Here is a 17,605-nt window from a genome sequence, read left to right as displayed (position 1 = left end):
TATTGCTGAAGTAACTAAGACAGCATACATGGCTCTCTAAATAATTATTACTCTTCCTGTTTTTAAATCACCAATATTGACCTTTCCTAACATAGTAGTAAAATGTGGTTTCTAAATGAGTATTTAGAAATGTTTAATCTTAATTAAAGATGAGTCATAAGCCAGGCATAGTGGTCTGCAATCCCAGCACTCTGGAATGCTGAGGCATAAAGATCAGTGTGGCTGCAGAGCTTCAGGCAAGCCTGGATTAAAAAGTAAAACACTTGAAAACACAAAAATCTGCCCAAAAGAAATATGTCAGTATAACCAGACCCAGCTAAGCTGAACAGATGGCTAAGAATTACCTTTAGGTTTATGAGAACCCATTTTATGGGAGAGTAAGAATTTATATCTCCCTTGATTTTTCCCAATTTCAAGGTTTAAGACTTGGCTCAAGCTACTTTAATATGAGGAGAAGATACATTCTAAGATGAAGAACATTGGCACAAGTGCAAAGGAAGAACAAAATGAACAAATCCAACATAGGGCAATGTAATAATACACAAAAACTGTTATTATCTAATACTATAAGCTTGCAACATGTCTAACAGAAGGAAATACCACTTTTAAATTAACATACCAAGGGTACCCCAAAAAGCAGCTAAACTCAAAGCATTATGTCTGACTTACAAATCCTAACCATAGACAGCTAATGACTTAGAGTACTCAAGTGTCGGATCCTCAACTATGCTGTTGACCATAACTCAGATCCTAGGAGAGCAAATCTTGAAACCAAACCTACAGAATATAAACAAGAATTGGTTCTTTTTCACTAATGTATTTTAAGATTACTTAACATTTTATAGTATAAAATGCTACTTTGCTTTTATGAGATTTTCTAAAAGTAGGTTTTCTATAAAGAAACAAGTGTAACGAGGGTAAGTTTCAGCATTTTTGTTAACACTTTATGATCAAAAATAAGTGTGTACCCACAAATCCAAGTCAGAAAAGCATAAGAAAGCCTTACCAATGAGCTTCAAGTCTCTAGTGCACTAAATAGAAAAGAACAATGACCAAGTGTGTGGGAGCCATCACCACCTTCTTGGTGGAACATGGGAAAGGATTTGTTGTTATCCCTGGTGTATGAGAACAGAAACCTTCACTGAGGATACAAAACCACTAGTTGTTTCAGTAAAACTCTAGCTCTATTTGTTTCATATTCAGTACCATATAATACTAAATCAGTCATACTACTACCTTAATAAGATTAAAAATAATTTGTATTGTTATTTTCCAAAATTGTTTCTGCATAAAAAAACATATCAAATGTGTGTAGAGAAATCATGGTCAATATAATGCTTGCTGTACCAGGCTATGAGGTCAGACCCCAGAACCCAAGTAGAAAGCTGACTGTGGTGCCCAGTGCTGGGGAGAATGTACAGAAGAAACTTGGAGGCTTATTAGACAAAGCAGCAAACCCAGGTAAGGGAGAAACCCTATCTATCTCAAACACTAAGGTGGAGAATGATGGGGGAAGAGGTCCAACAGCAACCTCTGGCCTCCATGTATAGACCTCACGCAAGACACACACAGCACATATACTACACACACTATCACTTAACAATCTATAGACCCCACACAAGACACACACAGCACATATACTACACACAATCACTAAACAGTCTACAGAGAGCTTCAATATATGGATCTCTGGCTCTTCTAATAGCAATCATATTGAAAAACAAGGACTACCTGAAAAGCCTGCATCTAATTTCTTAAATTTATGTGTCAACTCTGAATTGCTTTCTATCATTCATCCTAAATTATTTCATGGTCTGTTGCCTAATATCAAATAGGAAAAATAAGAAATCTACTTTTTAAAGATTTTAAAGTATTGAATCTTAAAAACAGTTTATTCATTTCCTACTTTTGGAACACAAATTAAAATACAACTTCCATATCACTCATATATAAGATAATTATATTTAAACTTCAATTATATTTAAAATTTAAGGTACTAAATTTTGTTACCAAGATTTCTCTTTATATTCACTTATCTAAGAATCAACTTTAATTTGATCTCATTCTACCTATCACAAATTAACTCTAGTTGGTTTGACTTATTTTACAGCAAATGTATCTGAATGAGTATATACATCATATATGGTAGCAAAACGTTCATATACTCGAGGTCAGCCTGTGTTACACAGAGAAAACAAACAGAGCAATAGCAGCAAACTACAATTTAAGTTCCATATTCCCCTGGTATAAAGTCCACTCTGCTCACTCATTCGTTCATTAATTCATTTTAGCAGCTAGTATCATTTGCCTTGAAAACTAAACACAATTCTAGAAAAACAATTCCAATATGTCTTACTATAAGCAGTTTTACATGTTAATAATAGTGGAATAAAATCAGTTCCACTGTTCCTAGACCAGGCCACCCACTTGAAAACAAAATATCTTTTTTTTTTTTAAAGATTTATTCATTTATTATATATAAGTACACTGTCGCTGTCTTCAGACACACCAGAAGAGGGCATCGGATCTCTTTACAGATGGTCGTGAGCCATCATATGGTTGCTGGGAATTGAACTCGGGACCTACTGGAAGAGCAGTCGGGGCTCTTAACCACTGAGCCATCTCTCCAGCCCGAAAACAAAATATCTTAGACTACCATATTATCTGTCTTATTAGATAGCAATTGTCTTACACTTAGGAAGAATTAAAACAATTATCACTGGTGGCAAACAGAGGATGCTAAAAAAAAAATGAAGAAATGACAAAAATATAAAGGCAAAAAATACAAGTCAGATGTGTACAAAAATTGGATCAATACATAAAACAGACACAAACGATATTATATATAAGTATTCCACCTTGCTTTCCCAAGAACCCTTTCCCATCCTGAATAAAATAAATAAAAAGATTTGCAATCAAGTCACTGGCAGGTGTGCCCCCATAATATACAAGTGTTTCACAAGAGACAGTTGGCCATCTCTGTGTACCCAGCTCTCTGCATCAACAGCAGATGAAACTAACACAACTGAAAAGCTACCAGGGGACAGAGGACTGCTAGGAGGAACTTTATACGCTGGATCTTTAAAAGTAAGTGTAAGAATAGATTTTCATGTCTGACACACAAAGCTTTTAAAAATCAATGAAAACAATCAGAAGGTGAAGTAAGGAGAAAACAGGGTTACTCACCGTGGAGTAGTAACTGTTTCCTTTCCTGTGTGCAGCTTCCCCAGCAGTGCTGGGTAGTTTCCTGGAGGTGCCAAGAGAGGTTAGCTAGCCCTGCCCCTCATTGTATATGCAACACAACCTTTCACACATCAACGAAATGGTCTCAAGCTTAGATGGTAAGAATTTTTTGAGTGGACAGTTAGTAAAAGCTGAGATCCCAAAAATGATTTGACTATGATGTAACAGATCAGAGGAAAGGCAAACAAAGTAAAGAAGTATTTGGAGATGAAAATGGTGACTCCTCTACCTTGAGTAACCCTGTTTTTTAGATGTTAGTTTCTGCATCCTGTAATATCTGGTTAGGCCTAAAAGATGATAACAGAAAGTGAACTGAAAAAGGAGAAAACTGAGGATTTCAGGACTAAAGGTAATGTCCAAACTTCCTGTGTGACAACGGAAAGACATAATACAATTTTCACATCTATACAGGTAGAACTGTACCTCCTAACTACTGTAGCAGTAGTGCCTCTCTCAAAGTCCCAGTAGCAATGAAGGGAGAAATTCCATTCTAAGATTCATTCAGGAATGTATGGCATCGAACAAAACTGCGAAAACTTCAAACTGTTTTGTTTCAAGTTGTATTAAGCTGAAAACATTTTTAGCCTTAATTACCCTCAAGGACCTTATGCATACACTTTGACACTCAAAAGTTTATGGCAATTACAGGTATTAAGTGACACCCCCCTCCCCAAACACACATGCTCCATCTTCTACTTTTAAACTTTGGATTTAGCTTTTTGTATGTCACTCAGTGTATAGCATAGAAAAAAAAGTTTTGCATTTAGTAGCCATTTCCCTAATAGTGAAATGAAGATCGTCAGATAAACTCCATTAAAAACAAAGCTACTTAGAAGTAAAGTGGGCTTCCGTTTTCATCACAGTTTTCCAGAGGACAAATACAATATCACCAACAAATACAGAAACCAGACCTGATTTGATACTGAGTCACTTGACTAACAGAACATGATACACTTTTTTATACATAAAACTTAGATGAAGAATTTAAACACACATTGAAAAATAGTTTTTGAGTTACCAATAGTTTCCCGAATTGATGTGGTATTTTAATACCTGAGGCTTAACACCACTATAATGCATATGTGGGTTTCCCTCCATTGCCCTCACACTAAGAGTATATCTACCTCAGTGTTCTTTAACTCTCTCAGCTTCTAACTGCGACAGTCTCTGTGCACTGTACTCTATGCACTCTTCACACTTGGGTGTCACAGATGCAGCCATTATTTAATTTTTTTTCCAACTCAATTCAGATGATTTTTAACAACTAATTTACTATAAGAGAGTAAGCATTTTAGAAGTTTTAAAGGCTATTTTATTAGTTTCGGATTCAAGTGAAAATGGTGCACAAGGGAAATAAAAGCACAAAGTTGTGCTCCACATTTCTGGATAAAAACAATTCAAATTACTGCTAGAAATATTTTGTTAGTTATTTAAAAGCCAATGGAAAGTTCTTGTTTGTTTGTTTTCTTTGGTTTATATTTTTAATTCCCACTTAATAGATAAAGCCCTGGCTACTTCTCTAGAGGACCTAGGTTTGATTCCCAGCGCCCAGCACCCACACACACGACGGCTCACAGTTCCATGGAGATGTGATGCTGCCTATGCATATAAAATAATGAAATAAAGTAAAATATTCAAGTTCATGTTTGGCAATTTAAATCAAAGAGATGATGACCTGTTTCTACTCTAAACAACGTAGTTATTACTCTGCATAGATACAGAACCTGTGTTTTAACATGTAAATTGTTCTTTGACTTTAAAAACTATATTTAATGCATTCTGTATGACGTAATTATATTTTGTATTAAATTTTTATCCAAAAGTGAGGGTTTCTGCATCTCCCTACCCGCAAGTTCTTTCTGAGACAAAACCCAACCTTCTGCCTCAGCCTCCTACAAATTCAAGCCTGGCTAAATTTAAAAAATCTAAAGCATAAAACTTTTCAGTCTATTTTTCTGGTGGAAAACCTCATGAATAGAATTCAGTGTCTATTTCAGAGCTTAAATAGTATTGTATTATATTCTGTGGCATTTATTAATATACTCTTTTTTTTTTTTTAAGGAAAAAGCATCTCATATAAAAATCAAATGGGCATTCGTTCAAACTTGCAATCTTCCTGCCTCAGCCACTTCAATACATATGTGAACCTCTGAATCTGGTTATAAGGAACGTTTGTCACAATGGAAGTTCACTTCGAAAGAGAAGACACAGCCAGGCTTGGTGGCTCACACCTGTAATCCCAATATGCTGGAGGCTTCAGGTAGAAGCACTGGTTTCAGGCTTAGCCAGTTCTACAGAGGGACCTTAATCTCAAAGAAACAAAGAAACAAAAACCCAACCAGTCAAGCAAAGAGAAGACCCCAGAAAGACGAAGACTTGCCTCAGTTCACTACATGCCAAGATGTGCTGCAAGGCAAGCCCTCCAGCCTCCTCATCCAACTGCATTCCACCATCTAAGACACATGCTTGAGCTCTCAGACCAATCACGACACCAGATGGCCACAGTCCTTCCTTATCAGCACTTCCTGTACACCTCTATCGACACACCCACAGCGCTTTGTGTGCTATGCAAGGACCGTTTTTACAGTATGGCACAGGGTTAAAATCATTAGAGAGAAAAGGTTCAAAGGGTTCTCATTTTTAAGTATATTTGAAAATTAATCTTTCTTAATAAAAATAAACATTGATAAAATAGATGAGAGAAAAAAATCTAATTTTTTTTCAAAGACTCACCAAGTTCAAAGACTCACAAGCTTAAAGAAGATTTTACCTCCTAAAATTATACTACTATTTCTAAACTTAACACTCTGAAGTTCTGTAAGAAATGTTTTTAGGATGAAATAATAGGAGGTATGTTTTGGAAAGTATAATTCCTAGCGACCATACAAAGAATGGTCATGCCCCTAAACACTCTTCCAGCAAAGCCTTCTGTGTTTCTATTAAAAAACAAAAAGCAAAAAACTGCAAATAATCTCTCCGATCCCCAATTTTTAAGGATAGTTATCTACTCACTTTTTTTTTATGTGATCTTTATTAGCTTTCTCAGCAATAAAATAGATGCTGGGAGAGATTTCACAAGAACTCAGCTGCTAACTTCTCATGCTAAGCGGTGCTTCATGGCACCCCCACTTTGCACCTCCCGGATGGCAGCACCAGCAGTGGGTTAAATATTCTATATGATGCACCAAACGGCAACATCGAAGGAAATGTTCGTAAAGACTCTTCTATAGGATTGGTTTTGGCTGCAGGATCCTAACTCGATGCTGACTGCTGGCTAAATAGGATTTGTTTTGTTTGTTTGCTTTTTTAAAAAGAAGAGTATAATCTTAAATTAATACTTCCTGTTGTTTTAAAATGTACTATCATGTAAATATATTCTAACTTGCAACAATAAGAAAAATCTGATTAAAAACCTTAAACAATTTCACAGACCTAAATTATACCCTAGGTATTTTTTTTTTTTTGCCCTTAAACCTACAAATACGAAAGATTAAATAATTCAGAAACAATATCAAGAACAAAAGCAGTAGCCCACGAAGTAGGTAAACTTAGTCAAATATCAAAAGAGTAAGACATGTTTTTTGGTTTGTTTTTTTGATTTGTTTTGTTTTGTTTTTACTTACAAGTTAGTAACTGGCTCTCCTTTCAGTGGAGGTAGAAGGTTCCCTGAACCAATCAAGCAGTTGTGTACTATAGTCAGACTCTGTAGAATATCATCTCTAGACAATACAAGAAATAGTCATATTTTAGAAGATATCTAATATATTTTATCAAGTTTATCACTTACACAAACATATTTATTGCTAATATTAGGCCTACTTACACTTAATCAGGCTTTAAAGAATCACAAATAATAACTAACTAAACTCTGAGGCTAGTTTAGTTTAATTAATACAAAGATCTTTACCACTAATAAGTAACAGGAGAAAGCATGTCTACCTTATTTCAACTCTTAAACATAGAATTGGGGGAAAAAAAATCTAGCTACAAAAGAATTGGAAAAAAAAAAAAAAGATAAAAGATAAAAAAAACTTTACATATGTGCTTCCAAAAAGCAGTTCAGCATATTGTATAAGTAGGTGCTAGTCAATGAAACTTCTTCCACCTTATGTCTATCAAAGATTTCTGGCATTTGATAAACACTAAATTTCATCTTCTTATTATTTCTGGAACTTTCAAAAATTTAAACTATAAAGGCCCAAAGGATTAAAAAATAGCTATTTCTTGTTAAATTCTTATGGAAAATAAAAATCTCAGTTAAGTAACTTCAATGTCAACAATGAGAACTACTAAAAAGTATCAATGAATTTCTATATTCAGTAGAGATAAAGGTATTTCCTTTGAAAGGGATATACCTCACCTAAACTTTCTAATACAAGCAAAGGAAACTGCTCAGTAGAAAAGTGTTTCTGCCAAAAAAACCAAAAAAACAAACAAACAAACAAAAAAACCTGGGATGGTAATGTGGGGTTAGTTTTCTATTTAAGGTGTTTCGGTTTTATCAGTGTGGTGGGTACAGGCCTTTGCTCCTAGCACTTAGGAAACAGAGACAGACAGATCTCTTAAGTTCCTGGACTATATGGTAAGAACCTGTCTCAAAATAAAACAAAAACAGAAAAAGAAGATATAAACAAACAATACAAAAACCTTAAAATGTTTAGATGGGACCGGAATTATTAGCACAATGTCTATCTAGCACGCATGATGTCTTGGGTTTGACCCAGCCTTGCATAACCTAGGTATGACGGGACGATTATGCTACTAGCATTTGGGAAGTGGAGGCAAGAGAATCAGAAGTTCAGGGTCTTCAAAAACCCAAACTAAACCACACGTCCAAAACAACAGTTGAAACATTGGTGAATTTTGTTATATAGTGTTCAATGTTTTTCTTAGTACATTTAATGCACATTTTAAAAACAAACATTGGATATGTTTATGTATCATGTGGCTACAGATGAAATAGAGGTTAAGAGTACTTGTTTCTCTTGCAGAGGACCTGGGTTCAGTTTGAGCAACCACATGGTGGCTCACAACCAGCAACTCTAAGTTCCAGGGAATCCAAAGCCTTCTATTATATGCACATAGTATAAACATGCAGGGGAAACACTCATACACATAAAAATCAAATAAACCTTAAAAAGAAGATTTAAAAGAAAAAGGAAATATATGCATATAACAAAGGTTGGGGCAGGCACTGAGGTTTTAAAAATACAAATTGATAATAGAAGAAAACTAACCTAGACATTTCAAGTTCTCCATCTCCACAACGCTGGAGTTTGATAAGCTCAGGCTGAAGAAAGGAGTGTAACAAATAGAAGGCAAAAGAGACCTCCTCTGAAGAAGGAACATGCCACTGTATCCCCAGATTCCACAGATCTCCAGGCTTTCCCCAGTCCTAGAAGACAGAAGCTTTTCACTACGTTGTTGAGTCCAAGAAAAACATGTACATATTTCTAAATACTTCTAAAGTTTAAAGGCAGACATATAAGTAATATGAGGTAATATATACAAAAGAGACTTATAAAATTTCATTTTTAATTACTCCTGAATGTCTCCATAAAAGGTACTTAATAAGCATTTACTATAGGAGAGAAAACAGGTTTATATGAAGCCAGCTAGTTCAGGACTAAAATTATATATAACTCTTGAAGTTAGATATGGCACACACAGCTACTGCAAAAAGGTAGAAGACTACCCAGGCACCAGCTATCACAGCACAGGAGTAGATGACACAGGAAGATCACAACTTCAAGGCAAACCTACGCTACATAGCAGGAAGGAAGGGTAGAGTTTTAGCTCTGTGACAAGTTAAAAAGCACAAGGTTACTACATTCCAGTAACAACTTTTTCTGGAAAGTTTTTTCATTTTGTTTGTTTATTCATTTATTTATTATAAGTACACTGTAGCTGTCTTCAGACACACCAGAAGAAGACATCAGATCTCATTACAGATGGTTGTAAGCTACCAAGCAAGTGGTTGCTGGGATTTGAACTCAGGACTTCTGGAAGAGCAGTCAGTGCTCCTAACTGCTGAGCCATCTCTCCAGCTCTCTAGTTACAGCTTTAACCAATGTACGAATTGGGACTGGGGAGATGGCTCAACAGTTAAGAGCACTGAATGCTTTCCCAGAGGATAGGGGTTTGGATTCCATCATCCATGTAGTGGCTCAAATTCTCTAACTCCAGCTTCAGATCAAATGCCCTTTTTCTAGCTTTGTGGGCAATAGGCACCTATATGGTTCAAACCTAAACACCCACAATTAATAAATAAAGAAAAAAAATTTTTTTAAAGACTGGGCATTTCTATACTCAGCTAGTTCATGGAAAATCATCAGTGAATTACTTATATATTCTTTAATCCTAAATGATTGAAAATGCTTGCCTTGATAGGGAAGTATTCAGAAGGCGGCTTGTTAAAGCCACCTGGAACACTGCAGTACTCTGTGGGGTAGATTAGTGTCGTAGAACGAAGAAGATGATGCAGAAGGTTGCAAGACAGTGTGTAGCCTTGCTTACAGGTCAGGTGTAAGGTTCGTTGGAGAATCTTTACAAGCTGCTCCCTATATAGAAGTAACTTCTTCCCATCCACACGAGTAATCTGAAAAGACAGGGAGAGAATACTTGAACGCATTTGGTTTTAAGTCTAGAATTAATAATCAGTTCAAGGTTCATTCAAAACTTGACACTACAGTAGCTTAAAAACAATGTTTCTATAAATGGCTTTAACTCATTGTAAAATCATTTTAGAAGTGTCATTTTTAACTATACTTTAGTAGTTAATTTTTTACAAAACAAAACATATTTTCTAACTTTATGCGTTCACATGCCAAGGTAACATACCTTTCAAAAGAATCAATATTTCTTCAAAGGGACAAAATGTCTGTATTTAAATTTCTAAACTATCTCATAAAGAAAACTCAAGTTTGAATGGTGTAAAAGATTTAAGAGTTGGGCATGGTGGCACATACCTTCAGCTTCAGCATTCTAGGGGCAGGGGGCAGGGGCAGGGGCAGGGGCAGGGGCAGGGGCAGGGGCAGGGGCAGGGGCAGGGGCAGGGCAGGGGGGCAGGGGCAGGGCAGGGGCAGGGGCAGGGGCAGGGGCAGGCAGGGGCAGAGTCAGGCACATCTTGGTGAGCGGGAGACCAGCCTGGGTCACAAAGTAACAGTCCTTACCCCACAAAAAACAAAACATAAAATTTAAAAATCCCAATCTGTTAAACTCCCAAATAAGTTATTCATCTTTCATAGAAACATGGACTGGGAACATTTCCATTGTATGTGACAATGATAGACTTTTAAATATTCCATCTTCCTGAAGCTAAAGCCTGGCTTGGTGCTGTGTGTAAGAAAGAGAGATCACCATGAGTTCCTACAGATTGGATATATATGAGAACTTGAGTCATCAAAACAACACCAATAATATTAAATCCCAGTGTCTGACTCTCATATGCTTTACACCAGTATGACAAAAATAAAACTAAACTACAGAAGCAAACAGTGCTTTCTTCCAAATGCTTATAATACCTCAGACAGAAGCTGAAGGTTCCATAGCAACTCCTTGTCTAGCTCTTCTTCATTCAGTACATCATCATCTACAATGGCAAGATAGCATCAGGAAAGAATCATATGAGCCCAATGGATATACTACATTAAAGTATTTCTATTTTCTATTTCTAATAGTTCAGAAAATCTTTCAGGGAGATGTAAGTCTTCATAAAGGTAAAGTCACTTCAGAAAAGTGAAAAACTACTTCTAAGAAAGTCGCCAGGCTGTGATGGCACATACTTTTAATCCAAACACTTAGGAGGCAGAGACAAGCAGATTTCAGAGGTCAAGGTCAGTCTGGTCTACAAAACAAGTTACAGAATAGTCAGGGTTACACAGAAAATTCTGGTTTCGAAAGAAAGAAAGAGAGGGGGGGAGAGAGAGAAAAAGAAGTGGGGTGGGGTGGGGGGAGGAAGAAGGAAAGGGGGAGAAGATGGAGAGAGAAAGACAAAAAAAAAAGAAAGAAAGAAAGAAAGGAAAAAAAATCCACTATATAAACAAAGAAAAAAAATACACATGATGATCTCATTAGATGCTGAGAAAGCATTTGACAAAATTCAACACCCCTACATGATAAAAGTCCTGGAAAGATCAGAAATTCAAAGCCCATACCTAAACATAGTAAAAGCAACATACAGCAAACCAGTAGCCAACATCAAACTACATAAAGAGAAACTTGAAGCAATCCCACTAAAATCAGGGACTAGACAAGGCTGCCCACTCTTTCCCTACTTATTTAATATAGTACTTGAATCAGACAATCAGACAAAAGGAGGTCAAAGGGATATAAGTTGGAAAGGAAGAAAATATCACTATTTGTAGATGATATGATAGTATACTTAAGTTACCCCAAAAGTTCCACCAGAGAACCCCTACAGTTAATAAACAACTTCAGCAAAGTGGCTGGATATAAAATTTACTCAAACAAACCAGAAGCCTTCCTTTACTCAAAGGATAACAGGCTGAGAAATAAATTAGGAAAACAATACCCTTCATAATAGTAGCAAATAATATAAAATACCTTGGTGTAACTCTAACCAAGCAAATTAAAGATCTTTACGACAAGAACGTCAAGTCTCCGGAGAAAGAAATTGAAGAAGATCTCAGAAGATGGAAAGATCTCCCATGCTCATGGATTGGCAGGATCAATATTGTAAAGATGGTCATCTTGCCAAAGCAATCTACAGATTCAACGCAATCCCCATCAAATATCCAACTCAGTTCTTCATAGAGTTAGAAAGAGCAATTTGCAAATTCATTTGGAATAACAAAAAACCCAGGATATCAAAAACTACTCTCAACAATAGAAGAACTTCTAGAGGAAATCACCATTCCTGACCTAAAGCTGTATTACAGAGCAATCAATAATGATAAAAACTGTACAGTATTGGCACAGACACAGGCAGGTAGACCAATGGAATAGAATTGAAGACCCAGAAATGAAACCCACACACCTATGGTCAACTTGATTTTTGACAAAGGAGCTAAACCCATCCAATGGAAAGAGGATAGCATTTTCAACAAATGGTGCTGGTTCAACTGGAGGTCAGCATGTAGAAGAATGCAAATCAATCCATTCTTATTTCCCTGTACAAAGTTTAAATCCAAGTGGATCTAGGACCTCCACATAAAACCAGATACACCCAAATTAACAGAACACATGGGCACTGGAGGAAATTTCCTGAACAGAAGAACACCAATGGCTCATGCTCTAAGATCAAGAATTGACAAATGGGACCTCATAAAAGTGTGAAGCTTTGGTAAGGCAAAGGACACTGTCATTAGGACAAAATGGCAGATTGGGAAAAGATCTTTCCCAATCCTACATCCAATAGAGGGCTAATATTCAAAATATACAAAGAATTCAAGAAGTTAAGACTCCAGAGATCCAAATAACCCTATTTAAAAATAGGATAGAGAGCTAAACAAAGAATTCTCAACTGAAGAATATCATGGCTGAGAAGCACCTCAAGAAATGTTCAACATCCTTAGTCATCAGGGAAATGCACATCAAAATAACCCTGAGACTTCACCTCACACCAGTGAGAATGGCTAAGATTAAAAACTTGGGTGACAGCAGATGCTGGCAAAGATGTGGAGAAAGAGGAACACTCCTCCATTATTGGTGGGATTGCAAGCTGGTACAATCACTCTGGTAATCAGTCTGGAGGTTCCTCAGACAATTGGACATGGCACTACCTGAGTACCCAGCTATACCTCTCCTGGGTATATACCCAAAAGATGCTCCAACATATAAGGACACATGCTCCACTATGTTCATAGCAGCCTTATGTATAATAGCCAGAATCTGGAAAAAACTCAGTTGTCCCTCAGGAGAGGAATGGATACAGAAAATGTGGTACATTTACACAATGGAGTACTATTTAGCTATTAAAAACAATTGTCTTCATGAAATTCTTAGGCAAATGGATTGAGCTAGAAACTGAGTGAGGTAAAAGAATCACAGAAAAACACATGGTATGCACTCTCTGATAAGTGGATATTAGCCCAAAAGCTCGAATTACCCAAGATGCAATCCATAGACCACATGAAGCTCAAGAAAGACAGCCAAAGAGCAGATGCTTCCGTCTTTCTTAAAAGAGGGAACAAAAATATTCATAGGAGGACATACAGAGACAAAGTTTAGATCAGAGACGGAAGGAAAGGCCATCCAGAGCCTGTCCCACCTGGGGTTCCAGCCTATATACATACAGCCACTAAACACAGACAATATTGCTGACGCCAAGAAGAGCATGCTGACAGGAGCCTGACATGGCTGTCTCCTGAGAGGCTCTCCCAGAGCATGACAAATACAGAAGCAGATGCTTACAGCTAGCCATTGAACTGAGAACAGGGTCCCCATTAGAGGAGTTAGAGAAATGACTGAAAGAGCTGAAGGGGTTTACAACCCCATAAGAACAACAATACTAACCAACCAGAGCTCCCAGGGACTAAACCACCATCCAAAGAGTACACATGGACAGACTCATGGCTCCAGATGCATATGTATCAGAGGATGGCCTTGTTGGGCACCAATGGGAGGAGAAGCCCTTGGTCCTGCCAAGGCTGGACCCCTCGCGCCCCCCCCCCCGCTGTAGGGGAATGTATGGGTGGGGAGCTGGGATGGGGTAGGTGTATGGGTGGGGAAACACCCCCATAGAAGAAGGGGAGGAGGGATGGGATAGGGGGAAACGGGGAAAGGGGATAACATTTGAAACGTAAATAAGTAAAAAAAAAAAAAAATTCCTATTAAAAAAAAAGAAAAGAAAGAAAAGATGAAAAAAGGACAGACAGAAAAAATAAAAAAATAAAATCCACAAACCAACCAAGACTTCTGCCAATAGACATCTTACAAAAAGACTGACATTTTCAAAGTAGTTCCTGACAGCTGTTTCATGAAAATATTAATTCAATCTGGCATGACTGCAAAGTTACTTACTAATCTGGATGACATATTATGTGGAAGGGGGACATAGGGGCGGGTACATCTTTAATGCCAGTACTTGAGAGGCAGAGGCAGGTGGATCTGTGTGAGTTCCAGGATAGCCAAGGCTACATAGAAACCCTCTCTCAAAAAACAAACAAACAAAATATAAATGCTACATAGACTAAAGATCTATTGATATTATCAGTGTTCTAGGAACAAAAAAAATTTATTTGATATTACACAGACAGAATGAGGTTTTACTTCTCGAAACTTACTCATTGTAAGCTGAGTTATAACACCATAGCAGTGGGGAACAAAGAGCTTCAGGGATTCTTCTGGGCAACACTGAAAATGCATTATTAATAATAAGGTGTCATTTATTTAAAGTAAACACTTAACAGTCATAAAATATGAAACAGTACTATTTCTATGGCAAGAACAATTTGTCTTAGTAATAAGTATGTATGAAATACCCACACACTCATAAACCAAAGAGGTTGGAGAGGAAGAACGAATATTTGAGCCGACCTGGACTAAAGCAAGATACAGTATCTAAACAAAAAGTAAGATACAACAAAACTTACCTTTACAGCAGCTCGGCACATGTCTGCCACCATGCGACCTGCAACTCTTGTTTCAAATATATGTGAGACAGAAAAGTTAAAGACCTTCTGAAGGGCTACCTGTTGATACAGAAGAAATGAAAACACTTAAGTGTTAGAAAGCAAACATCTTGTGGAACATTAAAGAAAATAACACTATTCCAACAGTAACTAAGAAGTAAAATTTTAACCATTGTTTACATTCAGGTCTAAAACAGTTTCTGTGGATGGTAGCTTAAAACACTTGAAGGGGCTGAGAAGATAGCTGAGCAGGTAAAGGTAACCATCACCTTTGCTTGAGTTTGAGCCTCAAAACTTGCACTGTAGAAAGAGAAAACAGACTGCCAAATGTGGTCTCACATGCACAGTGGCACACACACCCATATACACAGAAGAGGGAGAGAGAGGGAGGTAAGGGAGGAAAAGTTAAAAACAAAAACCATTTTGAGAGCAGGAGTTGTTTTGAAATAGAAATCCTATCTACCATTACAGTAAATAGACGCTAGCAATTTAATCACCTCCAATAATTAATACAATAGAACAGAAAAGTTTTTGGATATCTATTTCTTAAAATTTGTCATTCTGACAAGAATAAACTTTAAATTGCAGTATCTACTTTAGAGAACTGAAACATGCAAGTGTGGGGGCTTACATCTATAATCCTAGTGAGTGGGAAACTGAGACAAGAGGATCACTGCATATTAAGAGCATCCTGGGATACATAGCAAGTTGCTGGACAACCTGAGTACAGATCCAAGATAGTGTCACCAAACCAAACCAAACCAAACAAAACCCAAAGAGACTTGAAGCAGTTTACTTGATTTTACAACAATGTCACAAAAAATTTTAATCTACATGAAGGAATGGATTAAAACAAAAAAGTTAGGCACAAGGTTTTCTGCTAAGAGATGGGTTATGTTCACTTCTTTAGATTCTTTAGTCTTTCTCTTTTGTTGCTGGGTTTTTGTGTCTTGGTTTGCTGTTTGTTTTTCTGTTTGTTTGTTTGTTTGAGATAGTCTCATGCAGCCTGACTGGCTTGAGGATGACCCTGAACTCATGTATTTCCTGCCTCCTCCTCTCAAATGCTAGGTTGAGAGCCTATGTAGCAGCTCCTGCCTTTAATCCCAGCATTGGAGAGGCAGAGGCAGGTAGGCTGTTATGTTCTAGGGCAGCCTGGTCTACATAATGGGCTCCAGGACAGCCAGAGCTACATAGTGAGACCAGGTCTGGAAAAGCAAAACAAACACTGAGACAACAGATGTGTACTACTTACTAAACCTGACTATGCTCATAAACTATTACATGTGGGTGCAGTGTAGCTGAGTTTCTAATCAGGATGAACATATTAAATGTTGATTAATCTTGAAGGAAGGAAGGAAGGAAGGAAGGAAGGAAGGAAGGAAGGAAAGAAGGAAGGAAGGAAATAGAAACATATAAAGATCATATACCTAGAGGAATGAGATGCTCTCAGGTGAATGGATGTTTATGCCTTAGAAGGACATCACTTCTAGTTTATTATAAAATTATCCTGCCAAGAATTTAATTCCTATTATGTGATGCAAATTTTTTTAAAACTTCTCTCAATTAATTACAAATTTACAAAATATGGCCAATATAAGGCAAGGTGATACTCCTCTATATAAGTACTTGAAAAAGGATGTGGGAATCCTCCTTCAACACTCTTCTTCTGTTTAGACAGTTAGTATATTCATTAACATTGACCCCAAAGTCAATAATAACTGAAGCCTGTTCAAGCTTACCTAATGTAGTTATTATTCAGCTAGGACAATTCTCTTATGCCTAGAAACATCAGAACTCATGCATTATGCTTCAGTTTTAAAATGCAAAGTCACCAAAGAAAAGCTTAGAAACGCGAAGTATGTATCACTCTGTGCTCAGTTTAAAGAACATTTGTGTCTGCACATAATCTGTAGCAGAGGGATGCATGACAATTAACAGACTCTTTTTACCCCTTTACATGCACAATGATTTCTGCAAATATATCTGCAGATACTTTTTGCATTGAGGAACAACAAGGTTTTTTAAAACCTTCAGTTGAGCATAAAGGATAAACTGGCTGATACTCAATGCAAAAACATCAGTTAAATAAAAAGATTGAAGTTACTTTTGGTAGTAATTCTCTCTTACCATAAATATGTCTTTGGAACATTGTGTGAGGATTGTACTAAACGTAGAAGACAAGCCTAATTCAACCAAACTCTCCAAATGAGTCATTTTCTCTGTTTCTGTCTCTTCCCTTGTTTGCTCCAATGTGCTACTTTCTATTAGTCCAAAGCATCTGAACAATCCAAACAAAGCAAAGTTTAGGAACAAAAACCTGGTGACAGTCAGGTAAACCTCTATTGTTATTACTACTCAAAGACACATCTATTCAATTTCTTCATAACTCATAAAAAGACTGTCCTTTTTACTACACAGTACCAACTTCAGCTTTGGGTAAAATCTAAATAAAAGATTACAGAACTAAAGAAACCAGTTTCAAGGTAACATGCACCCCCCATCCCCGATCTATCTGAGAAAAGTTAGAACTGAGTTATCAACTTACCTGTCCATAAATTGTAACACAAAATCCTCAAATTCAGCTGTTGCTGAACAAAGTTCTTTTTCAATCTATAACATTGTAATGTGGGAAAAAATTACAAATATGCTTAATTCTCCCCCCCTGAAATAATGAAATTCAATTATAACCAAACAAGCAGATCGGATACAAGTTTTTTTTGCATCGAATACTATCACAAACACCATAACCACATATATCAAGTCAGAAC

At 36.8% G+C, this 17,605-nt stretch overlaps 1 protein-coding gene across 1 annotated transcript in view; it reads right to left on the bottom strand.

Annotated features, from left to right (window-relative positions):
- Positions 1-17,605, bottom strand: part of Psme4 (proteasome activator subunit 4) — a 103,319-nt gene that overhangs the window by 47,781 nt on the left and 37,933 nt on the right. The window contains 8 exon segments of the mRNA XM_032916519.1: positions 6,867-6,962; positions 8,481-8,638; positions 9,626-9,841; positions 10,767-10,834; positions 14,490-14,559; positions 14,799-14,897; positions 16,965-17,115; positions 17,383-17,447. Of these exon segments, the coding sequence (XP_032772410.1) occupies positions 6,867-6,962; positions 8,481-8,638; positions 9,626-9,841; positions 10,767-10,834; positions 14,490-14,559; positions 14,799-14,897; positions 16,965-17,115; positions 17,383-17,447 (923 nt within the window).

This window comes from Rattus rattus, chromosome 11, assembly GCF_011064425.1.
Source record: "Rattus rattus isolate New Zealand chromosome 11, Rrattus_CSIRO_v1, whole genome shotgun sequence".
Lineage (NCBI taxonomy): Eukaryota > Metazoa > Chordata > Mammalia > Rodentia > Muridae > Rattus > Rattus rattus.
This window is presented reverse-complemented; position numbering and strand designations above follow the sequence as displayed.